The 26,282-nt window shown below is 36.7% G+C and overlaps 1 protein-coding gene across 3 annotated transcripts in view; it reads right to left on the bottom strand.

Moving 5' to 3' along the window:
* Positions 1–1,524: 1,524 nt before the first annotated feature.
* Positions 1,525–26,282, bottom strand: part of LOC306857053 (neurofascin-like) — a 71,637-nt gene continuing 46,879 nt past the window's right edge. For 2 of the 3 annotated variants that reach the window (XM_079396714.1, XM_079396712.1), the window contains 3 exons: positions 14,044–14,172; positions 11,766–11,835; positions 1,525–5,035 (listed from right to left, as the gene is read on the bottom strand). In XM_079396714.1, the coding sequence (XP_079252840.1) occupies positions 4,807–5,035; positions 11,766–11,835; positions 14,044–14,172 (428 nt within the window). In that variant the 3' untranslated portion in view covers positions 1,525–4,806. The remainder of the gene's footprint in view (positions 5,036–11,765; positions 11,836–14,043; positions 14,173–26,282) is intronic. The other variant, XM_079396713.1, reaches the window with a different exon arrangement.

A 26,282-nucleotide genomic window follows, 5' to 3' on the forward strand; every position in this document is an offset into this window, starting at 1 on the left:
CCTGAAATTATGAAAGGGCTACATTGTACATTGCTTAAAATGTTGTCAGCTTAAAGGAATAGTTCACCCTAAAATGAAAATTTTCTGAACATTTTCTTACCTTCAGAACAGATTTACGGTAAAATTCTGGCAACCACAGATGCCGTTTTTGTTTTTTTACAGTGTACGACTCCAGTCCATCAAAGAAATCCAATAATGTCAAAAAAAAAAAGCTTGATGTTTATAAACAAATCCTTTATTAGGATGTTTTAACTATTGCTTCCAGCAAAAATACCTCTAGTGCACTATTCATAACCACACTTTCACTGCAGAGGATCCAATGTATGCATGCATGTGATGTACTGCTAAATTTCTCCAAATTTGTTCTGATCAAGAAACAAATTTATCTACATCTTGGATGGCCTGAGGGTGAATTTGCAACTAATTATTTAATTTGACAATTTTGTAAACTGCATAAACTTGAACAAAACTCTGTTTTCATTAGCAAACAACCCATTTAATTAAAACCAATCTCGTGTTAATGTTGCACCACACTTTCACATGAATCATTCGACTGCACTTTGTCAATGCACCTGCATTAAGAGAGTAACTTAACCCCATTTATTTAAAGAAGTAATTACAGAATCCTATCTGCTACTGAAAGGGGCTTGAAGCACTGGCCATGGATATTTTAGTTAATGGTGTTTGTGAGAGATATATGTGACAGGTGTTTAAAAGGTCTGGCTTTTCTCTCAGATGGAGGAAGGCAGAGGGCATTAATATTTACCAGTCTCAGGGGGGTCAAGGCAAAATTTATTCATCTCTCCTAAATAAAATATGTCTATGGTACACTCTTTCAGGGTCCACAACAGATTTATCGTCACAGGCTTGCTATTTATTTCACCACTTGTTTTTTTGTGCCTCTTGCCATCTGAGTAAAAGAAAGTCATATCGGCTACATTATGCTGTGGAAGTCATTGTAGTCACCTGGATATGAACAAAATCAATGGGGAGAGCTGTGGCTCACTCAAATGTAGAGTGGATGATGAGTTGGCCTGTGCAGCTGAAGAGAATGATGAATAGAGATCTGAATCATGTGGGTTTTAAACTAATGTTAACCCACCTCGAATGACACTAATTAGAATGTATACATATTGAAAATTTATACATTCAAATTAAAATAGACTACATATATTTAATAGTATTTTATAATTAACATTAAATACTAAAATATTATTTATAATATAAATAATAATTTATAACATAACTCGCATATAAAAATGTGACTTTCTTTCATACAATATAAAATAAACGATTTAATATAAAATAAATAAATTCTACATATACCCTTTTATATATAAAAATGAATGAATCTGCCCGTTTTCCCTCACACACACACGCACGCACACACACACGCACGCGCACACACACACACGTACGTACGTACGTCTCAGTGAAAATGTGTAAAGTTTACCAGCCAAACCAGTAAGTGTTTAAAAAGTGAAACCGTTTTGTAATCAGAGGCAAGGACAAATTAGAAGGTTGAGAAAATGACAGCTTTACTATAAAGAAAGGCGTCTCGAGCAGATTAAGTTGCAGCATCTCGTCATACACGCATACATGTTGAACAATAACGATTGACCATTTCCTTGGCCAAATTTACAGAAAAAAAATCACTGTTGATGAGCAACACAGTATGATGAGCAATTTAAAAAGCTGCACAAATGGCTAAAAATGCAATAAGGATGATAATAATAATCAACATGTATGGTTTTGAAAAAAATCAAACGTGTCATGAAAATAGCTGTGGAAATTATTGTACTGTTTTATGGTAACTAATTTATGCATGTTACCAGTTAATAAGTACACAGATGATCCGACATTGGGAGAAAGACAGAATAAGCAATATACCAACAAATATATAGTTGTATATATTTTTGAACATCGCCAGTCCACAACAACTCATGGACAGGGGAACAATAAAAGTGGCTACAGGTTGGACAAAATAGTTTTAAGCCGACTCTGCATTGCCTTGATGTTAAACCGTGTGACTCACAAAGCAACAACAACATCATGTGTGACCTAAAGAGTTGTCTGTGCATGTAAGTCCCTACAAGAACTGGTAGACTAGGCCTACTGTGCAGAAAACAGATGAGCGAAAGGCAAACGAGGACAGTATTGCTTTGAGGTACTGGAGAGAAAGCAGATCTGATGGATCCAAGGAATTTAATTAACATGTATTTCTTTACTGTGAAGGCATCGTATATGACAACGCATCCATGTTAGAGTTATGACCTGATATTCAGCCTTTTCAAAGAGCAAGATCAGCTGGGCTGTGTCACGGGTGAAAGGCATTATGGAAGCCAGTGGTGAAGTAACGCATGAACAGATAAACCATTTTCTCTTGCATAACACAATTCAAATGTTTACAAAAAAGTTATCATCCTCAGTGCAGAATGCTACAATGGTACAGCTCTACAGCATTTGCTATTTACATCATCGGTAATGGTGTCAGCCGGGTGAAATTGGGACGTGAGTGAAGGAATAGGTCACGATTAGAATGACAGGACACTAAAACAAATTACCCAAGATCACTGACTGAACCCGAATCCAAACCTGTGCATGGAGTCTTGCATTTTGGGATGCACCAAAAGAATTTGTATTTTTTCATTATTGTCACACAGTAAACCTACTCAAAAAAAAAGGAAAAACAAAAGTATATTTACATCATGAACGAGGCCTTATTTGAAAAAAATAAATACACAATATCTCCATTTCATGTTATGTAGAAATTGCATTAAATAAAATATTAACACAATAGCAGTGATACGACATTAATACTAAAAAGAGCAGCACAATTAACAAATAAGACACTATTCACTATTTTACATGGCCACAAACATGGTCCTTGACCTCTGAAGTATGTTTCCATCTAGATTACACAGAGAAGATTTCAACATCACAGCTCAGACTCTAAATAGCTGTTGTGCAGTCGTCAATAAATTATTAATATATTAGTCCCAATTATTTTTATAAATAAAATCAAGATAAATATGTAGAGGGGTCCAAAAGTTTGAGATCACTACTAAAAATGAATATATGTGGCTTTAATGACAGCAGAAACGAAGCTGCATAAACTCAAGTTTCTGTAAAACCAGGATGATTTTAAAGCATACAAAGATAGATGTTCTTAGAATGTGGAAGAAAAACATCTGACCATGTGTAAGGAGTCACAACAGACTCAGTGTTTCAGATGATTCAGTTCCTTATTTAATTATATCCTAAAGTTGGCATGAAATAGAATCTGCAATCGTGTTTTCCCCCAATGTGTTCAGCTTGTCGAACAAAAGAAGTGATTTTGTCCATTGAGAGCTAATCACAAAATGACATATGATTTAATAATAATAATAATAATGACGAGTGTGAATAAATCATTTATATATATCCATAACAATGTCAACTTTGATATCTTTAAATATCTAAACTTTTACTTTTCAATTTTTCAAAATCATAAAATGTTGTTTATTTCCAGGTGCAAATTTAAATATCCCAGATCCTCAGACTTTTGAACCATAGTAGTGCAGAAGATGAAGTAATTGTAATAGTATGAGAACACAGGTAGAGAGCGGCACTACAGTTACAGTGGCATGTCTTCAGGGCAGTGTCTCAGCTACTCTCCCGACAAAGAGAATCAACACTGGATCAACCCCAAACAATATGTACACTTCTCTTTACTGACTCTGTATGTCTACGTTGAGTTATTCATGTCTAGAAATCCTCATATGACAACCCACTTATGTATTGATGCACCCCAAACCTTTTTAGACTCCTTGAAGAAACTTATTCTGACACCGAAATCTTCACCAAGCTGATTAAAAAAAACATGATCATTTCATCATCATCATTCACTTTTGAGGACTATATAAATCAAGTCTTATAAAAAAAGGAATATATCATTGCATATTTAACTCTTCATATTACAACCTCTCCATTGTCCTTTGCGCTAAAATACTACCATGCTTCAAAATATTGTCTTTTTTTTTTTTCATTTACAAGTGATGCCATTTAACCTCGGCTGATAAATATTGGTGGCGTTTTTATAGTTGCAGCCAGTAAAAATATATTAACAGAGCAATGGCAAATGAAAGAATGGTATCCGTTCTGTCGCATACTGTATACAGTCAGGACTGGATGTTACTTTTTTTGTTGCGAAAGTCAACATAAAAAAGAAAACACGAAATTCTAACGTCCAATTTTAACCCAAAAGCACGATAATAATAATACATAGTGCATAGTTTTAGAAAGCACATCAAACCGTGCCAGCACTGTCTAGAGAATTCATGTTTTTGGATGCATCTATTTGCGGTGGAGGAAAAACAAAGATCATTCACTGCGGAAATATCAATATGATAAACGTATTTGCCGACGTTCTGCAGTTGAGTCGACCCACAGTTGATACGTCACAGGTCTGGTGCTTGTCTCTCCGTTTCTTTGATGCTAGCTACAGTTAGGAGGAGGAGGAAGGGGCAGATTAAAGATTTACAAAATAAAAAAAGAAGAGCATAAGCCACATGAAAAGCTCGAAAGTCCGCCCCGTCACCCTGTGTGGGGCATGGGGATACCTTAAAGAAAGGTTTCTGAACACCGTTTTTGGCTCACCTGCCTTTCCCCATCCCTTGTTTAGAAGGATCATGCACTCCAGTGCGTTGTATGTGAATACTTGTAATTCTCTCTCTCTCTCTCTCTATATATATATATATGTGTGTATTTTTACGCGTGTAGTGGCACCCTCCGGCCTGCTGGGGGTGCCGTGCTCAGGTCAGGGTGCTATGCCAAAGAGTAGATGGCATTAACGGGTGACGTGGCTTCTGAGCTCTCATTTCCCTCTGTCTCCTCTTTGTCCTTCTTAACTGTGTACTGGCCTATGAAAGAGCCGTCCTCGTTGAACTGGCCGTCTCCTCCTTCACCATAATCCACCAGACTGTCGTCGCTCTCTTTTACGTTCCCGTCCAGGGATGTTTGGCTGCCTTGCAATGGCTTGTTGTCTTCGTCACTGCTGTTGGGAGAAAGAGAAAAAGAGTTAGAACATGGTTCGACCGGATAGCATGGACCTGTTACAGTAGCACCCTTAATTTGGGGGATGTTGTGACACCAACATCAGGCTCCAGAAGCATGTTAGACAACCATTCAAAAGTAGGCATGTATTCTGATTACATACAACACAAGCAACTTACAAATTACTTCATTAATGAAGATTTTTTAAATTCATTTTCAGCAGCCATTGCTCTAGTCTTCAGTGTCACGTGATCCTTCAGAAATCATTCTAATATACTGATTTGCCACTTAAGAAATCATAATTTCTTATTATTATCATGTTAAAGATGTTATAAAGTTTAAAAGATTACTTTTTTAATCTATTCTAACATTATAAATACTTAATAATACTTAGAAGTATAAATATTTTATTTATTTTACTGACACCAAACTTTTAAACAGTAGTATATCTACCCATGTCTGTCAATGTTTTTTTTTTAATCATATTTATATAATATTCATCCATTCAGCCTTGCCAAGTTGACTTTTTTCGTGACTCCAAAGTTATCAGTCACATGGCATTTACTGCTAAGATGATTGGCTTAATGTTTGCGGGACTGATTCCAATAAAAATAGAGATTAATGGGAAAGTTAACAAATCATTTTACAGTAATTAAATTACTGTAATTCTTAACCCTTGGAAAATAACAAGCTAGGATAAGGGGGGCTGTGAATCAAGAAAAAGTTTTAAAACTCCCTCAAGGTATTCAATGCTTTTGGCCATCTGAATAAAGATGAACCCTGGCAAAGAATATTAAAACACCAAAATCCTATTTCCCAGATATGTGGCGTCTGAATTTAATGAGATTTTAATAATTGTTGACAGTTTTCAGTTATCACAAAGCTGAGAAAAACATTTAAAATCTCACTTTTGAGAAACGCCAAGGAGAAAAGAAAACTCCCAAGGTGAAAGAACAACAAATGTATTACTAAAGACAAAGACAATCTCTTTGCTCTCTATATTCTATAAATGATGTCATGGCTATAAATTATTCATTGCACTATATTATCACAGGTAGATCATTCATCCCCTGTCCTGTCCGTGCCCATACATGCGGGTCGCATTAAAACGGACCTCTGCTGGGGGGTAAGAGTGTCATGCATGAGGAACTGGGACCTACATTACATCAACTGAGAAGCACCAAGAAAACAGAAACCCACAAAGCAACACCTATCAGATGCTAAAAATTGTTTACTTAGCACAGAGGTCCATTTTAAATTTCATGTAATATCCATGGACCTTGTTGTAAATTGTATTACGGATGGGCTGTTAAATTGAAATGTTGTAAATAGACTACTTTGTCCCCTTACAAAACAAGGTTTACAACCAGGCTCCATGGTATTATCCATTAATACAGATCATAAAATTGCTTTTACCAACTGCATATATCCTCTCTATAAACAAGGAGCAATTCTGCATCAAATGTGTACATTAAATATAAATAGTAGGTTATTACCAGATGACATGGTTCTGTGCATGCACCATGAAACCTGGAAAATCATGACCGTTTAATATTTATCTTTAGATTCAATAAGGAACATTCAGGAAATGCTTTTCCCCCACCAAACACACTCTCTGCACCAGCAAGAGTTCAGGGAATAAAGAGAATGGGTTTTTGATTTAATCGATCAGTCCTCACACTCACAGTATCACCTGCTTTTCACTTCAAACTGTGGAAAAACTGATTTTCAATGAGTGAAAGCAATCTGTATTTCGTATTGTAGATCATTTTTGACAGGATATATGAAAACTGTGATGACGTGATACAAAATTTAGCATGAATTACAGCTTGTTGTATACACCTGTTTGCAACCTGTTCTTATGATGAAAACGTACCTGTAGGAACGTTTTTGCAAGACGCCAAATACGTACCGCCATGTAGGTTTTGTGACATATTAGATGTAAAATGTCCATTGAGTGGCGCTATAACTTTAATGCTTTGTGATGTTTTAAAATATAGAACCATCTGCACTACACCTAAACTTACCTGGATAGTATGAACAAAACAAAAGTGACGTAAAAACGCAAATCGCAAGCATGCCGTTTTAGCTTGTTTTTCGATCCCTCATCTTTTAGCTCTTTCATCGCGAGTCATGTTTTTCACGGCATTCGAACCCAATGATTCCGCATTCTATGTCCAGTTCCATGCTGGCTGAGCTACCGAGCAAGCTTGTTACATCTGGAAAACAAAACATATGTAAAAGAAGCTGTAATCATAACTGTGTATGAAAACGATTACAAGTGCTCGCTGTTTAACCCAGTTTAGTGTTCATTTCGGTTGGAAACTGCTGTGATATGTATTGGTACGTATTTCGTGCCTTGCGAAAAAAAATTCCCACAGGTACGTTTTAATCATGTGATCAGGTAGCCTAATTTAAAAAAATAATATTTTAAAAGCAAATTAATGAATGAATGAATAGGGCTGTCAAATAAAAATGAAAAATTTAATTACATGATGAAGTGCCGATAAAGTCAAATTAATGAATCCTCTGCAGTGAATGGGTGCCGTCAGAATGCGAGCCAAAACAACTGATAAGCATCCCAATAATCCACAAGTAATTCATACGATTGCAGTTCTTCAACCAGCTTTCCATTTTACTAGATATTAATTGACAGCCAGTGTGGATTATTGTGATGTTTATCTACCTGTTTGGACTCTCATCGCTCTGACGGCACCTATTCACTGCAGAGGATCCGTTGGTGTGCTGGAACGCTAAATTCCTACAAATCTGTTCTGATGAAGAAACAAACTCTTCTACATCTTGGATGATGTGTGGGTGAGTACATTTTGAGCAAATATTTATTTTTGGGTAAACTATTCCTTTAAATTGACAGCCCTATAAATATAGTTATTAAATTGACAGATTTGGTAAATTGCTATATTGTAGCAACATCAGTTCTGAAGCATGAATTATGAGTCATGTTAGAATGACAGGAAAAAAATATGTCATGCAAAAATAGGTTAGTTACGATTGTTATGTATCGTGTGCTTTCAGTCATTTATCAGTCCTAAAGGAGAATCGATTAAAATCAAAAATGCAAGGCAAAAAATGCTTTAGTTCTCGATTAATAGTCCAAAGGCAGGGGAAATTAATGCCGCTCTTTTCATACCTTTCCCTTTCAAGAGACCTTCATTGGACCAACAGGAATGGAAAACACCCAAGAATAAAAAATGATTAGGGGAGAAAGAGCGAGAAAAAATGAATAAAACAAAACATTTGTGTCATCAAAGAGGCACTTAAAAGAAAAATAAGAGGTAAAAGAAAGTGATGCAGTGAATATCATAATTATAAACAGCCCTCAGCAAATAATCTGTCGTTAGCTTTTTGTTTTTTTCTAGATGTGGCATTCTATTGAATACAGATCACTGACAAAACCCAAGGGCTCTGATTTCCAGCAGACTCTCCTCTCAGATTGTAGGAAATGCATTATAAATTCTGAAAGCCAAAGGGTGTCATAGACTCAGTGAACTGAGAAACCATACATTTTCCTAGCTCCTACCTCCTCACTCAGTTTCCTAACTCCTTGCATGCAAATATACGTTCAACTGAGTTTCCTCTGAACAAAGCAGAATCATTTTCACGTTTCATGCTGTCATTGAATTTTGTGTATTGTACTTTCCATTGAACAACATTTCAAGGGTGTTGAACACGGGAGGAAGATCCTTGGTTCCTTTTTGATAAATCAACCTTGACATTATAGTACCAGCTTTTAAAATATTAACCTTACAACGAAAACTAATTTTTATAAGAGAGTAAAAAATATTTTAAGAGGGAATAAAATGCTTCAGTACTTGGCATTTTATTTCAGGCTAAAGCTTTTAATACCTATTCCAATTCACTCTCAGAGATGAAAATCTTTTTATGAACCATGCGATAAGTGTTTTAAGTGGTGCTGTAAGTGTTTACAGCACCGTGTCCTAAACTGGCAAAGTTTCAAGTGACGAGCAGTTTGCTCTTCTTAAAAAGCACATCCATGTTTTATGTTAAATTATGTTTAGGGTGACCATATGTTCTGTTTTTTTCCGGACATGTATTAGCTGGGATTTCTAAATTGCATAAAATGTCTGGGTTTTGTCTGTGTTTTCTTATTGTTATCATACTTGGCGAAGGTAATGACCAAAAAGCATTTTGGCCAATAGCGTGCAAGTATCGTACATAATCAACCAATGGTGGCGTGTGAGAAGGTGGGATCTACACAGAACAATAAAACCAATGCAAATTAGCCTACATTTAATGTATGAGAACTGTAGAGAGCACATCAATAGGAAAACAAAGCATAAACCTGGACATTTTAGGTAATTTAGAGATCCCAGCCAGGACATAGTTGGGGGAAAAAGAGGACATAGGGTCACGTTTTACGTAAAACCCTGAAAACATCCTCTCACTATCCACACCTGAGATGCTAGTAGCTAGCTTTTCACCATAGCTGCTTTATTGCATCGTGTTTGATTAGGACACGGTGTGTTTACTTTCATAAAATTGCTGGATTGCATCCAAAATAAAGGGACCAAGGAGTTTAACACCTTTGAAGAGCTCAAACACTGATTAGACAGCAGCTTTAGTCCCAGTTCTGTTATCCACATATAGGCTAACCAATGACATGCTCAGGCTGAGATGATGTGCTGAAACCAAATACCTGTTCTCGTTCCTTAACAACCCAGCCGCCAATTTGAAAGAGGAGGGGGAAGAAAGGGGTTCATGAAGATGGAGTTGACCACAACATTCACATGTTAGATGGAGAGAGACATTAGAAAGTAGAAAGGGAGGGCTTAGCATAACTTACATCTTAGCATGACTAAGCTAATCAGATACTGAAGATCGGTGATCTTGATCTCCTTAAAGTGAATTAGCTTTGACAAAAGGCGAACCATTTAATATTAGATAACTGTTAATAATGTGGCACATGAGTGGTTATATTAAAAATGCTGTAGTCCAAATGGTTAGAGCATGTTTTTCAATTAGTGGTTAAGAGGATTACACCAAATCAAACTACAAATCAGTTACATTTCTACTGAAATGTCAAATGTAGCTTAGCTGTTGGAGAAGCTATTACTGTATCTGAAACCGCTCCCTGTAGCATATATAGTGCACTTTTGTGTGAACAACTTCAGTCATTTATAACTACAATGCACTCTTTGAGCTCAGATACACTGGCTAGAGCACTATTTCACAAAATCCACCATGGATTCACTCAATTTTGCCACTCCTTGCTAATATCGTGCACTCAACTGCCATACGCTAGTGAGCAATTTCAGACAGCTTGTGTTTAGCTTGCTATGCTAATCAAGCTACCTTTCTGAAAAGTTAACAAATGTAAAAATTTACTAGCTAACTACAAAATTATTAAACTATTTATATTGTCATCCAACTGAAAAATGTTAAGTTTGAAGTGTTGCTATAGTTTATTCTCAACATTGCATAAGTAACATGATAATTATTAGCTTATCAAGCTAGAGATATTGGTTCAGATGTATGTCTGCCCTCACTGACACTTCCCTTTACTCTTTGTACCCAGGTTGTAATATCCACACCATCTTGAATGATGTGGGCTTATACAACAAAACCTTAAAAATAAATTAAGGATGACAGGTAGAAAAATGTTTGTTTGTTAAGGTTCACACTGCCCTAACAAATGCCAACAGGTTAACATACTGTTCCGAACAAAAGCCATCAAGGGCCAGTGCTAGTTAACTAAAGCTGAAATTATTCAAAATAGTTTTCTTTAATTGCAAAACAGCTGAAATATAATAAATAAATATTAGAGTAAAAACTTTGAAAATTAGAAATGTTGTTTTTCTCCCACTTCACTTCCTGCCTGCTCTCCAGTGTTGTATCATAACAAAACACCAAAAATAAATCATTAAAACAGAAATGTTGCAATGATAACTAACTGAAATAAGTTTGAGTACTAATATTATTAAACCTTAAATAAAAGCATATGAAATAACTGATCAATTAAAAGGAACACTTAAAGTATAAAAATTTAAGTTCATATTATTATTCAAAATATGAATAAAGACTATAATAGTGTACTAATAATACTTGAGATTATCAAGCGCTGGAAGTTGGTGTTTGTTGGGGCAGTGTGAACTCCTCTTCAGAGTTGCACACTAATTTCTTCCTGCCACTATAGGACTTCAGGGTGTGAAGTTATGAGATCTGTCTGGTTTAGAGAGCAGAGGTAGAACTGTTCAGGGACGACTCATTTACAGAAGCTGATGTTGGTGAGGATGGTGATCAGGATGCCCACTGGAGAGTTTTTAACTCCATGGCAACCACAGTTTCCTGAGAAATTGGTACATTGTTTTCCAGCTGAACTGAGATCTATAAACCGCAGCAGGGTTAATATGTGTTTAAGTGATATAAAAGCCTCAACAACAAATATTTTTGGGGGTGTTAATATAATTTGTTAATTAAACTTTGTTTGGTTTACATGGTTAGTTGTTATTTTTGATTAAAATGAGAAAGACATATTCCCCTCTGCAGGGTGAGACCTAAGTTCAGGACCTGTAACAGGTAAAACAAAATTATTCATCAACAGGTTCAATATCATAAATAGCAGAGAGTGCATATAAACAGTTCTAAAGTAAGATTATTGAAAACCTTTTCCCTTCATATGAACCCAAATAGCTGTTTGTGGAAAAAACAGCTTACTTTTATGGTAGAAGTGGTCAAAAGTGCAAACTTACGGATAGTCAAATGAACCATCTTGGTCTTTATGGTCAACAGCATCTAAGGGGAGGTCTTTCTTGTCTCTCACTGGTAAAAAAAAACAAACAAATGTCATACGTAAAACAGTTGATAAAAAAGGATAAAAAGGATAACACAAGTAAACACAACATGCAGTTTTTTAATTAAGTTTTTTTATTATGAAGGGAAAACAAAATCCAAACCCACATGGCCCTGTGTGAAAAAGTGCTTAAAACCTAATAAGGGGGCACTTAATAAGGGCCACCCTTAGCAGCAACAACTGCAATCAAGCATTTGCGATAACTTGCAATGAGTCTGTTACAGCGCTGTGGAGGAATTTTGGCCCACTCATCTTAGCAGAATTGTTGTAATTCAGCCACATTGGAGGGTTTTCGAGCATGAACCGCCTTTTTAAGGTCATGCCACAGCATCTCAATAGGATTCAGGTCAGGACTTTGACTCTAGGCCACTCCAAAGTCTTCATTTTGTTTTTCTTCAGCCATTCAGAGGTGGATTTGCTTTGGATTTGATTTGCTTTGTGGTTTTGGATCATTGTCCTGCTGCAGAACCTAAGTTTGCTTCAGCTTGAGGTCACGAACAGATGGCCGGACATTGTCCTTCAGGATTTTCTGGTAGACAGCTGAATTCATGGTTCCATTTATCACAGCAAGTCTTCCAGGTCCTGAAGCAGCAAAACAGCCCCAGATCATCACACTACCACCACCATATTTTACTGCTGGTATGATGTTCTTTTTCTGAAATGCTGTGTTACTTTTACGCCAGATGTAATGGGATACACACCTTCCAAAAAGTTCAACTTTTGTCTCGTCAGTCCACAGAGTATTTTCCCAAAAGTCTTGGGGATCATCAAGATGTTTTCTGGCAAAACTGAGACGAGCCTTTATGTTCTTTTTGCTCAGCAGCGGTTTTCGTCTTGGAATTCAGCCATGCAGGCCATTTTTGCCCAGTCTCTTTCTTACGGTGGAGTCATGAACACTGATCTTAACTGAGGCAAGTAAGGCCTGCAGTTCTTTATGGCGCTTTTCCACTGCATAGTACGGCACACTTTTGGGGGTTTTTCCACTGGGTACAGTACCTGGTACTTTTTTTAGTACCACCTCGGCCAAGGTTCCAAGCGAGCTGTACCGTTACCGAAACATGACGTGTAAACTCTGCTGATCACTGATTGGCCGGAGAGAATAGTCTCTGCCTGCATCATTGAACTTGCAGCACGAGACATAACAGACCTGCTAGATTTAAATCATTACAGCCAGCGAAGGATTGAACGCAACTGTTTTGAATGGGTGCGCCTTTTTTAACAACCATAAATGGCCATTTAGTTGTCTGTTGAGGAAGTACAGACGATCCTCTCGTGATAGCCGAGGAACAAATCCAGCGAGAGCTTAATGGAGCGATGTGAAATTAAAAAGTTTTTCAGGAGTCACGGCAGTAGAGGCGGCGCAGCTATAACGGCACGTGAATAATCCCGCCCACTCTAAAGCAGTACTAAACTCGCTTGTCGTGCCGTTCAGAACCAAGCCGAGTCGTACCACGCAGTGGAAAAGCTCCATTAGATGTTGTTGTGGGGTCTTTTGTGACCTCATGGAAGCGTCGTCGCTGCGCTCTTGGGGTAATTTTAAACATTTTATTCTGGATACTCCTGGGAAGGTTCACCACTGTTCCATGTTTTCGCCATTTGTGGATAATGGCTCTCACTGTGGTTCGCTGGAGTCCCAAAGCTTTAGAAATGGCTTTATAACCTTTTCCAGACTGATAGATCTCAATTACTTTCTTTCTCATTTGTTCCTGAATTTCTTTGGATCTCAACATGATGAGTAGCTTTTGAGGATCTTTTGGTCTACTTCACTTTGTCAGGCAGGTCCTATTTAAGTGATTTCTTGATTGCGAACAGGTGTGGGAGTAATCAGGCCTGGGTGTAGCTAAAGAAACTGAACTCAGGTGTGATAAACCACAGTTATGTTTTAACGGGGTGGGGGGCAAACACTTTTTCACACAGGGCCATGTGGGTTTGGATTTAGTTTTCCCTTCATAAAAAAACACCCTTCATTTAAAAACGGCATGTTGTGTTTACTTGTGTTATCTTTGATTAATATTTAAATGATTTGTTAAATTATTTAAATTTGTTTGATGATCTGAAACATTAAAGTGTGACAAACATGCAATAAAATAAAAAATCAGGAAGGGGGCCAACACTTTTAACACTTTTAACACTGTATAACCCTGGGTTAATGTGGCTGTGCATTTGCTGCATTTTACCTGGATATTTTCCTCCACGACTCCTCTTGATGAAACAAACAATGAGCAAGATGAGAACCAATAGAGCGACGGCACACATCAGCCCAATGAACCAGCCCTGAGTAGCAATGTCTTCCTGCTCCTTGTAGGCTGTTGACAACCAAACACACACACACACACAGAGAGAGAGAGAGGGGGGGGAGAGGTACAGAATAAAATGTTTAAGTTTTGTAACGATATACCCATAAGCAAGAATGGCAGAAATCAACTCCCACAGATCATTTTACACATTAAGAAGCTTGTTCTCTTCCTGCATGATTTATCAAGTCTGGTGAACAGCTGAACACACTAACACCAAATGAAGACCCTAATAAATCTCACTGACTTTCAGCAACATGGTAGGAGTCATTTGACAGCCATCCTTTATCAAAAACCCATTAGTGGTGAGAACTGCGGATCTGGATTTGAATTACCCATCCTGACAATAACATCAGAGAACAGGGCATTCTCTCCATGAAGAGTAATCTGATGAAAACGGAACCTGAGTAAAGCTCGGTTTAACCGCTTCATCAAATACTCCCTTTTTAAAAAAGAAAAAACAAAAACACTCTTTTTAATAGATGCATCTTACAAAACATTTTAGTCTCTCCTAATAATATAAAGTGATTCTAGAGAATGGACAAGCAGTTTTTTTTTTTTTCCAGTTCTCTATTGAAAAGTGTTTGGATATATACTACATTACAAAAGTTTGGGCTCAGTATTTTTAAACAATTATTAAAAAATATATTTAAAAATGATTTAAACATGTTTTAATATATTGTAAAATGTCATTTATTTCCGTGATGGCAACGCTAAATTTTCAGAAGCCATTACTACAGTCTTCAGTGTCACATGATCTTTCAGACATCAGGATCATATGCTGATTTGGTGTTCAAGAAATTCTATAATTATCATCAGTTAACTGTTGTAAACAGTTGTGCTGCTTAATATTTTTGTGGAAACCATGATACATATTTTTCATGATTTTTTGATAAATAGAAATTTATTTAGAATAGAAGTCTTTTGAAAATTATAAAAGTAAATTTAATTTAATTTAAGATATAAATATGTATTTAAATGTCTTTACTGCCACAATTGAACAATTCATTGCATCCTTGGTAAATAAAACTAACCATTAATTGGTTCTCACAATTAACTATAGCTGCTTATTAGCATGCATATTACTAGCATACTGGCTGTTTATTAGTATTCATAAAGCACATATAATGTGTATGGCCATATTTTAGATCCCTTAATCATACCCCGTACCTAAGCTTAACATCTACCTTACTAACTATTAATAAGCAGCAAATTATGTGTTCCCTATTCTAAAGTGTTACCAATTTCTTTCAACTTTTTTTTTTACTGAACCCAAATTTTTGAACATTGCATCTTATATTCATTCATTTCAAAACCACAGGCATTAGAGTCTACTCTGATATAATATAATATAAGGCCTAATAATAGTGGCATTTTTATGTGGAAATTCACAGAGGGATCTATCAGCAAGAGGAACAAACAATAAAGCTGATGGTTTGGATTATATTATGAGCTCAATCTTCTATACCGAAAAACAGAGCGAACATCCCACCTAAAATGGCATTTACACAGCTCAGGGATCCTTATCATCAAAGGGATCAATATCTTATTGAGCGTGCTCTTACACAAAATGCTGAGAGATTTCATCTTGCTCGCACCACCTGAGGCATATATGCATCCTGCTGGAAAAAGAAGTTTGCTAATGCATCAGAAGCTTTGAACAAATCATCTTCAATGACAAATTCACAAAATACTTTTTGTTCTCTGGGAAATTAACCCATGCCCTTGCCATTGCTAGCACCATGCTTTATCAGTTACAGTACCAGTTACAGTTACCCATCAGTAAATATGGCAAAATACAGTTTGCCCTTTCTTTCTCCCTTGTGTCTTGGCCACCCCTCACCTCGGCCTGTCTCGAACGTGACATAGTCGCTGCTGATGGAGTTGTGCTCATGGGAATACACCCGCAACCGATACTTGGCCCCGGCCACCAGCCCAGCCAGCTTAATGGGAGGCTGGTGGTTTACTTGTATGCTTTTCATCGACCCATTACCTTCAGGAGGAGACACAAGAGAGGTGCCCATCAAACCGAGCCCAAACTAAACTGACCAAAATGAAGATAGCAGGTCATGTTTGTCAATTGAGGAAACGTGCTGCATCCTTATCCACTCTAAATTCAAGATTCTTCTCTGTTCGGTGTGATATTTCTTAAGGGAGATTGTATATAAAAAGCAGGCTGGGAGCGAAAATACTGGAATATCTTTACTCAGCACACATCAAAGTCTTGCATTGGTGTATTAGGGGCATCATTTGCTTCAGTGATGCCTCTTAAAAGCTTTGAAGTGAAGTTGCCGCTTAATATCTCACACTGGATTTGCTATAATGAACTCTGCTCTAGAGTGGAGGGAGGTGCACCTTGTCTCAATTATCTATAGACTGCATCTCATCTCTGAGGAAGCCAAGAAGTGGAGAGTCAAATCCCAATGGCATAGTCAAAAGGTGGGCATGATGACTCAGTGAGGTTCTATGATGTTCATAAGAAACCTAAATGAAATCAACATGCACTGTGTAACTCATGGGTTGGCATGAGTTTGATGCAGATCCCTGCATATCAAATGTGATAATATACAACAGCCTTTGAAGCAAAGCAGCTATTGGATTATATAATATGCTTATCAAAATTCAATTACAGCGCCTTAAAGTGCTACAAGATCTACAAGCTGAAGCTACGAGCGGGAAACTAAGTACTTATCCCTTTTAGACAATTCCCATTTATTAATGCTTTCAAGAAACTTTAATTTCAGTGCTTACAAGGCACAGATATTCCACAAACATTCTGGCTAGGGTTTGTTCTGAGTATTACACTTCTGGAACTGATAAATGTTATTTCGTATAAACCATTTACACAATTGTGACAGGTCTTCTTGCATCCATTTAACTCTCTATAGTCGTCTTTACAACAGCAAAACAGCTCTGATAGAGCATTTAATTACTCTAAACAAAGACCTAAACAATTCTGACTGATAACAAGAAGACTTACAAAAAGTATTATTTTTGTTATGGCCAATAACCAATAAATGAGCGTTATTGTAAAAATATACTATTTTGTCTACATAAAAATTAAACTAAAACATTTTAGGCATTACAACTTTATAATTTCAGTAAAAAACAAAAAATTATTCTGATATTTGCTAAAGATGACATCAACGGGTATTAAATTATTAGTGTTTTTAAAAATTAACTAAGTGATTGTTAGATGCTGACATATGGAATGTAAAAATAGGGAATTAAATATGAACAATTAAATACCCAGTATCAGATGATAGTTGATATTGAACCATTATATCTTGCATGTCTTTTAAAACTATTGTTTGCAACCCTGCAAGCACTGATATTTTCCTTCAGGAACATTTATGTAAGTATTTTAAGGAATTGGTCACCATATGGGAATAGTTGTCATCATTTACTCACACTCCTGTTGTTCTAAACCTGTATATACGTAGTCAATGGGACCATCAACTTTTTGATTACCAGCATTCTTCAAAGTATCTTCTTTTTTGTTCAACATAAGAAAGAAACTCATACAGGTTCGGAATGACATGAGGGTGAGTAAATGATGACAAAATTGTTAGGTGAACTACTGCTTTAATGCCTTATTAAAGCAAAGTTATTCCCTACCTCTGCACCAGAAGCAATGTGCATGTGCATTTAAATTATGTTTATTCCCATATTACAAGCACAAAATGGGCTGATAACTTTTTAAATATCACAATGTCCTGCTTTAAGATCAACAAAACATCTCATATGGGCTGAGGAGCTTCTGCACATAGTAAGACATTGTCACACACCATGCCTCACACAATGCATGCAGCTGCCACACTCTTGACAGGACATGGTGACAGGATGAAATAGTGAGTCTACATGGGAAGTACTTTTGGAGAATGTGTGCGTATCCCTGATGTAATTTGAGCCTATAATAATGCAGTACTCCTTAGTGAAAAACAAATGAGTCCACATTGATGCACCTACAGCTACAGTACATTTTCACCGGCTTGGTGGGCTATTGCATCAGGATGTACTGTACAACATGTTTCAAGGTTAAATATGTTACTCTGACTCTCCTCTATGGTGAGTCCTTTGGTAGGAAACATTCACCTCATCATTATCTTTCTCTGAAATGTTTCCACCAAAGGTAAAAAACGAAAAATAAAGCCCAAGAGGCATCAATCAGATGTGGCAGGCTTGCTGGCATAATCTAATCATGGGATGGGACAATGGTGGCCAATATGAACAATAAGCCAAGCAGCTGTGGGCAGCCAGACAACGAGTGCAGCTGGGAAGCCAATGGCTGAGGTAAGGGGGGAGTTAGCAATCACATCTGATGAGCTGGACAGATAGCTCAAGGGCGAAGGAGCAAGCGAGAGAGAGCAAGAAAGTGAATGAGAGAGAGAGACTTCAGTAGAGAAATATACACTAGTCAAACACTAGTTACATATTGCATGTATCTTTTCCATGCTGTGACCGTCTTAAACATGCACAGGAACACCAGAACACCGACGGAGGATGAAGAATGTTTTTTGATTTACATTCATCTGTGTAATCAAAAAGAAATAAGGGCACTGGAAAAATAAATAAATAAATAAAATCGGTATTTTATCTTGGTTTCTTGGAGATAAATTCTCCAAGAAATCAATATTATATTATATGAGCTTAATAATATAATGTTCCTTTTTTTTAAGCATAAATCTAACAATATTTAGTAAGGTTCAAGCTTAAAACAAGAACAAATATTTATATTATTTAATATTATTTAATATTATATTAAATACATAATATTTAAAATATATACATAATATACATAATATACATAATATATATATATATATATATATATATATATATATATATATATATATATATATATATATATATATATATATATATATATATATATATATATATACACACACACACACACATATATATGTATATATGTACATATATGTGTATATACACAGTGCCCTCCAAAAGTATTGGTACAGTAAGACAAAATTGCTCTGTTTGCTGTGGAGTCAAGAAATCTGTACATATGATTAAAAGATGAATATGAGACAAAACTACAAATTGTCACATTTTATTATTGGGTGATTCAACACATACATGTTTTACCAGCTAAGAAGTTCAGCACTTTTAGAGTTTCATCCCTCTATCTGACGTGAGCATAAGTATTGGAACAGTTGCCTCACAGGTCTTTCTAAGTGATCAGCTGTGTCCTGTTGCATTAATTCTTCAGATATTAAAAGCAGGGACTGTGTCGTATCAACGCTTTGAGTGCTTAGAAAAAGCAGAAAAGCGCTATATAAATGTAATGAATTATTAGTTATATCCATTACTTCTGCATTCTGAATTCTGCAATCGATGATGACACACACAAACCAGGATGAAGACGAGGGAGCTGACTTTGAAAGAAAAGCAAGCAATTTGGATGCTAAAAGAAAAGAGGAAGTCAATTAGAGCTATAGCAAAAACAAAGGGCATGGAGAAATCAAGAGTTTGGAAACCACCAGCAATACCAGCAACCAACAACGACCTGATCGGCTGAGAAAACAACAGTAGCTGATGACAGACAAATTATAAAAGCTGTGAAAATGAACCCTAAAAGACGTGTCTGTAAAATCACCAACAACTTCCAGAAAGCTGGGGTGATGCTCTGACAATCTACTGTCCTCAGGAGACTTTGACACAGAATTACAGATGCTACACAGCAAGATGCAAACCTCTGACCAGCACCAAAAATAGAAAGGCAAGATTAGAGTTTGCAAAAAAGCACAAAGGTGAGCCAGAAGAGTTTTGGAACTGTGTTTATGGACCGATGACACAAAGATGAACCTTTATCTAAGTGATGGGAAAGCATAAATGTGGAGAAAAAAAGGGAACTGCAAATGATCCCAAGCATACAGCCTCATCCGTAAAGCATGGTGGAGGTGGTGTCATGGCATGGGCATGCATGGCTGTCTCTGGAACAGGCCCTCTCAGCCTTACTGATGACTTAATGTATGATGACAGTAGCAGAATGAATTTGGAAGGGTACAAAACCATCTTACCTACCAATATTCAAGAAAATGCCACCAGATTCATTGGGAAGTGCTTCATATTGCATCAGGATAATGACCCAAAACACCCTGCCAGTTCAGTCAAGCAATTTATAAGGGCAAAGAAATGTAAAGTCTTAGTTTGCCCAAGTCAATCTCCGGATTTAAATCCAATTGAACATGAATTTCACCAGCTGGAGAGGAGAGTAAAGGCAGAAACTCCCCAAAACAAAAGGCTGGGAAAAGCATTTCAAAGGATGAGACCAAGAGTCTGGTGATGTCTATGGGTCACAGACTCACTGCTGTGATTGTGCGCAAGGGATCTGCAACTAAATAATAGCTTTTAATCTTTTATATCTGCCTTATGTTCAACTGTCCCAATACTTATGCTCACATCAATGAGTGGGATGAACTCTAAAAGTGCTGTTCTTTTTATTTGGTAAAACATGTATGTGTTGAAACGGCTAATAATAAAATGTGACATTCTGTAGTTTTGTCTCATATTCATTCATCGTTCAATCATATTTGCAAATGTCTTGACTCCACAGCCAACAGAGCAATTTTGTCTTTTCTGTTCCAATACTTATGGAGGGCACTGTATATATACAGTATATTTAAAAAGCTAAACAAATTATATATATTTTTGCAACATGTCTTCTGAGAACAACTGAGAACAAAAATGTTTACATATTTTTACTGGTTAAAAAAGAAGAAGACAAAAAACCGAAGTGATTGCAATACTTTAAATAACAAGAGTGGACTGCTGGGTGCCTCAAAGTCACTGCTTTACGGACCAAAATTCTCTGTGGACCAATTAGAGCAGGTCTCGGTCATTTCTTTTTTTTTTTCAGTCTCAAGGCGTCTCTCCCCCTCATAGATTTAGTCAAATCTCTCCCTGTTCTTAGCCACCAGTGAGAACTAGAGCTTTCTAAAGGGGACATGCATGACTGCTGATGACACAAAGCACAACGCAGTATTGCAGTTAGATATGATATTATTGAGTAACATACTGGAGCAATGCCTCAGTTTGGTGTTAAAACACAAGTTAACAAGCTAAACAAATACTAGCAAGACAAAAAACATTACAGAGAATCACAACAGGGAGATATCATAAATGCTGGACAATCCAAACAACATTTACAATACCTCCCTTTCAAATAAACCTGAGCTCCCTGTAATGTTTATGATGATGTTCTTCAAATTTGCCATATAAGTGAGGCCCAATTAAACATTACGAGAGGAAGATTTGGGTCTCCAGCACGCACAGTAAAATCTAGCGTTCCCTTTATAAGCTCTCAATAGGTGCATCTGGCTCTTACTGTCCAGTGTGAACTCTAGCACAAACTCGCTGCTGTCAACGGAGAAGTTGTGCTTCCAGCTGACGTTAGCATAGTCATTGTTAGCATCCACGGTCAGATTCCAGATCTTTACATTCGGGGCTATGCAGAACAGGTGGGAGAAGCACACTTAAATATTTTCTGATACAAACACTGGTACATATGCTTAAACGTAAAGACCCCATGAAACCTAAATTTGACTTTTGTATCTTTTAGATAATATAGATTACTTGGCTTTGAGGTCATCTATATGCTAGTATAGTTGACAAAATAATATATGATCCTCTGGAAAAAATGGACCAAAAATATATAATCCTGAGCTTCAGGGCACATCAAAATTTTTGTCAAATAAAATGCTCTCTAGAATGAAAATATTCCCTTAAATGGTCACATTAACGAAACTTCCTGTCTATTATCAATAATATGAAGCATAAAGCACCCCTTCAATATAGCTCAAGCAAAATCGAAGAATGAACTGGTGTGATGTCTATTCAAACTAAATCTGGTCAAAATTAAGTTTGTTTGGAATGTGTTTTGGTAGTTCAAAACTCAAAAAGTTCACTAAAGTGAATAACAACAACAAAATCCAGAAAAACTCATTTAAAAAAAGATATAAATTGATTTGCATTTTAATGAGTGAAATAAGAATCCCATTCTATGGGATTAAGGTCTGATTTTTGTTGTTGTTGTTGTTGTTATTCTGTCTCTCACATAGACTGATCATTTCTTTGTCAGTGGGCAAATGTACAAAATCAGCAGGGTATCAAATTATTTTTCCCCGACTGTATTTGTCACACTTAAACGATTCAGATCATCAAACAAATGTTAATATTACACAAAGATAAAGCAAGTAAATACAAAATGCTTTTTTTTTATGCAAAATTATGATTTCATTTATTAAGGGAAAAAAGCTGTCCAAACCTACCTGGCCCTACGTGAAAAAATAATTACCCCCCTCCTGTTAAATCACGAAAGAACTACGATTAACCACAAAGCTGAGTTAAATTTCACTAGCCACACCCAGGCCTGATTACTGCCAGACCTGTTGAATCAAAAAATCACTTAAATAGAACCTGTCTGACAAAGTGAAGCACGCTTAAAGAGCAACACATCTTGCCACAACCTAAAGATATACAAAAACAGATGAGAAACAAAATAGTTGACATGTATCAGTCTGGCAAGGGTTGTAAAGCAATTTCTAAGCCTTTGGGAGTCCAGCGAACCACGGTCAGAGCCATTATCCACAAATGGAGAAAACTTGGAACAGTGGTGAACCTTCCCAGGAGTGGCCGGCCTGCCAAAATTACTCCAAAAGCACAATGACAACTCATCCAGGAGGTCATAAAAGAACCCAGAACAACATCTAAAGAACTGGAGGCCTCACTTGCCTCAATTAAGGTCAGTATTCATGATTGATAAGAAAAAGACTGGGCAAAAACGGCATCCATGGGAGAGTTCCGAGGCAAAAGCCATTGCTGACCAAAAAGAACACAAAGGCTCGTCTCACATTTGCCAAAAAATATCTTGATTATCCCCGAGACTCTTGGGCAAATATTCTGTGGACTGATGCGACAAAAGTTGAACTTTTTGGAAGGTGTGTCCCGTTACATCTGGCGTAAAACCAACACAGCATTTCATAAAAAGGACATCATTCCACCACTCAAACATGGTGGTGGTAGTGTGATGGTCTGGGGCTGCTTTGCAGCTTCAGGACCTGGACGACTTGCCATAATTGATGGAACCATGAATTCTGCACTCTATCAGAAAATCCTTAAGGAGAATGTCCGGCCATCAGTTTGTGACCTCAAGCTCAAGGGCACTTGGGTTATGCAGCAGGACAATGATCCCAAACACACCAGCAGGTCCACTTCTGAATGGCTCAAGAATAACAAAATGAAGGTTTTGGAGTGGCCAAATCAAAGTCCGGATTAAATCCGAATGAGATGCTGTGGCATAACCTTAAACAGTCCATTCATGCTCGAAAACCCTCCAATGTGGCTGAATTAAAACAATTCTGCAAAGAAGAGTGGGCCAAAATTCCTCTACAGCGATAGGAAAGACTTATTGCCAGTTATAGCACATGCTTGATTGCAGTTGTTGCTGCAAAGGGTGGCACAACCAGTTATTAGATTTAGGGGGCAATTACTTTTCACGTAGTGCCAGGCAGGTTTGGACAGCTTTTTTCCCTTAATAAATGAAATCATAATTTCAAAACTGCCTTTTGTATTTACTCAGGTTATCTTTGTGTAATCTTTTAAGTGTGACAAATATGCAAAAACAAACAAAACAAAACAAAAAAAACAGGAAGGGGGCAAACACCTTTTCACAGCAATGTATGTCCCACCTGGAAATACTGTCACTTTAAATACGTCAGCACAAGAAAGAAAACTTTCATGGGGTCTTTAAAACTAGAAAATGTTAGCAATATTACCGATTTAGTTTCTAACTTGTTCTTCTAAATATCTCATAGTTTACAGAGCATGCATTTAATTTTCTAATGCAACAAGACTATTTGTAAAGCAAATGTCAATACTAATTCTGCATAATCTGAGTGTTGTGTGTCCGAGAGGGAACAGGGAGAACATCAATCATGCCCTGTCCTAAATGGTCCACTAACCGAGTCAGTCATACATAATAAATGTCATCTAAACAAGAGGACATGCTGATTTGATTGAATTAATCTATACTGTGGGCGTTTCCAATGCACACTGCGTCACTATCAGATACCCAGCATTTTCCAATCCACTGTTTTAGGAGACATGGGCCGAACAGGAAGAACCGTGGTGGAAGCTGTTGTAGTAGTGGTGGTAGTAGTTGTAGAAGTTGTGGTAGTTGTAGTAGTTGTGGTAGTTGTAGTAGTAGTAGTGGTAGTGGTAGTAGGTTTGGGCGGAGCAGCAGTTGTAGGGGCTGGTGTGGCCGGTTCTGGGGTAAGTATTGTTGGGATTGGATCAGTGGAGAGGGGAGGGGGAGGAGGAGGAGTTTCGAACATCAAGGCATCCGTAAAGTTAACGGCTGAGAGGAAGAACACAGAAGTTTAGGTAGAGGTTCCAGGGTTAAGCACAAGAGAGACAAAGAGAAGCGAGAAAACACAGAAAAAGAATGAGTTAATTAAATAGAATTCCCACAGTTCCCTTTTTCCAAAATGTATTCAGTGAAAGAGAGCGGCTATGTTCCGAATGGAATACTGGCATACTACTGTTATCTACACACTGCGAATTAACTATATGAAACCAACTTTTCTTCACTTTTGTAATATTTTATTTGTATGTGTTTAGATATATGTACAGTATGCATGTATACATATATAGACACACTACCAGTCAAAGATTCAAAGAGTAAGATTTTTTTAAAGCTTTTATGCATGGATGCATTAAATTCAATGAAAGTGACAGTAACAACATTTGTAAGTTAAGATTTATAATAGTAAGCACAAAATCAGCATATTAGTATGATTCGATAATTCAATACAATAATTAATTTTATTTAAAAAGAAAACATTTTAAATTGTAATAACATTTTACTATTTTTTATTTTATTTTATTTTTACTGTATTTAGCTAAAATAATCGTAGCTTTTGCAAGCATAAAAGACTTTTAAAATTAAAAAAGAAAAAAATCATACCAAGACCTTTCATGGGTAGTGTATATAGAATATGCATTTATAAGAATTTAATTTCCTGGGTCATGACAGACATCTAAATACCACAGTTGTATGTCATGCCTTGAACATTATTTGCATTTTTAGGATGCCAATATTTTGTAATGCTTGCATTGTTTGTTTAGCTTGTATTACTTCTCAAATATCTTTTGAAATATACATGAAATATTAATGCTCACAACTTTGTGATATTTATGAGCATGAATGTCGGCACATGTCATCCCATTGAAAAGGCTGCATAGAGGTTCTCTAAAAAATTGATTGTTGTGCACCACCAAGGGGAAAAACAGGGTCACTACAAACCACTGTGCTAAAGCTGTGCAAAATGCTGCTAATATTCTCAGATCATGCTGACATTTTGAAACAACTAGAAAATCATATCTAATGGGATTTAACAAACAAACTTTGCAGAGCTGTCAATACAAAAAGAGAAAATGTGTGGAAATCCATTAGAACACAGTGGATAGAATCATTACCCAAGATAGAGATTCATAATGAAATATATAATTGTACATCTTTGCTTGCTTTTACCTTGGAAACAATGATGCTTGGAGTACCATTAACTGACTCCTTAACATAAACTATATAAGCAGTTTCCAAACTCAACTTGACAGGCAAAACTAAAAAGTGAGAGCAATCCATTAATATGCTGGCAAAGGTTAAGTCAGACAGAGAGTGTCAGAGACCCGGAGCGCTTGGTGACATCAAGATTTGCTAGACCAAGACATGCTAATGGATGTGAATCTTTTGCACAGGGATGTGGTTTAAGATCAACACAGCCAATCAGCCGTAACTTAGTGCACTCTTACCTGAATGTCTCCATCTGACACAAAGCCTTTGACAAAAGAGAAATGAAGGTGGCACAAGCAGAAGCGGAGGCGTGCATTGCCAAAGCAACAGTTTGTGAACAATGGCGAGCTGATTCACTCTTTTTTAATAATTAAGCAGCACAACACTTACTATCTGCAGCTTTGCCTTATCTAATACCAACTTTCATGCTTGGCATTTGACCTGCATATGCACAAGCTACACATAAAGTTTGAAGGAGTTACTGGAGACACATTACAAAACAGCTCATAATTACGTTACTAATATA

The sequence above is a fragment of the Barbus barbus genome, assembly GCF_936440315.1.
Source record: "Barbus barbus genome assembly, chromosome: 37".
NCBI classification, from domain to species: Eukaryota; Metazoa; Chordata; class Actinopteri; order Cypriniformes; family Cyprinidae; genus Barbus; species Barbus barbus.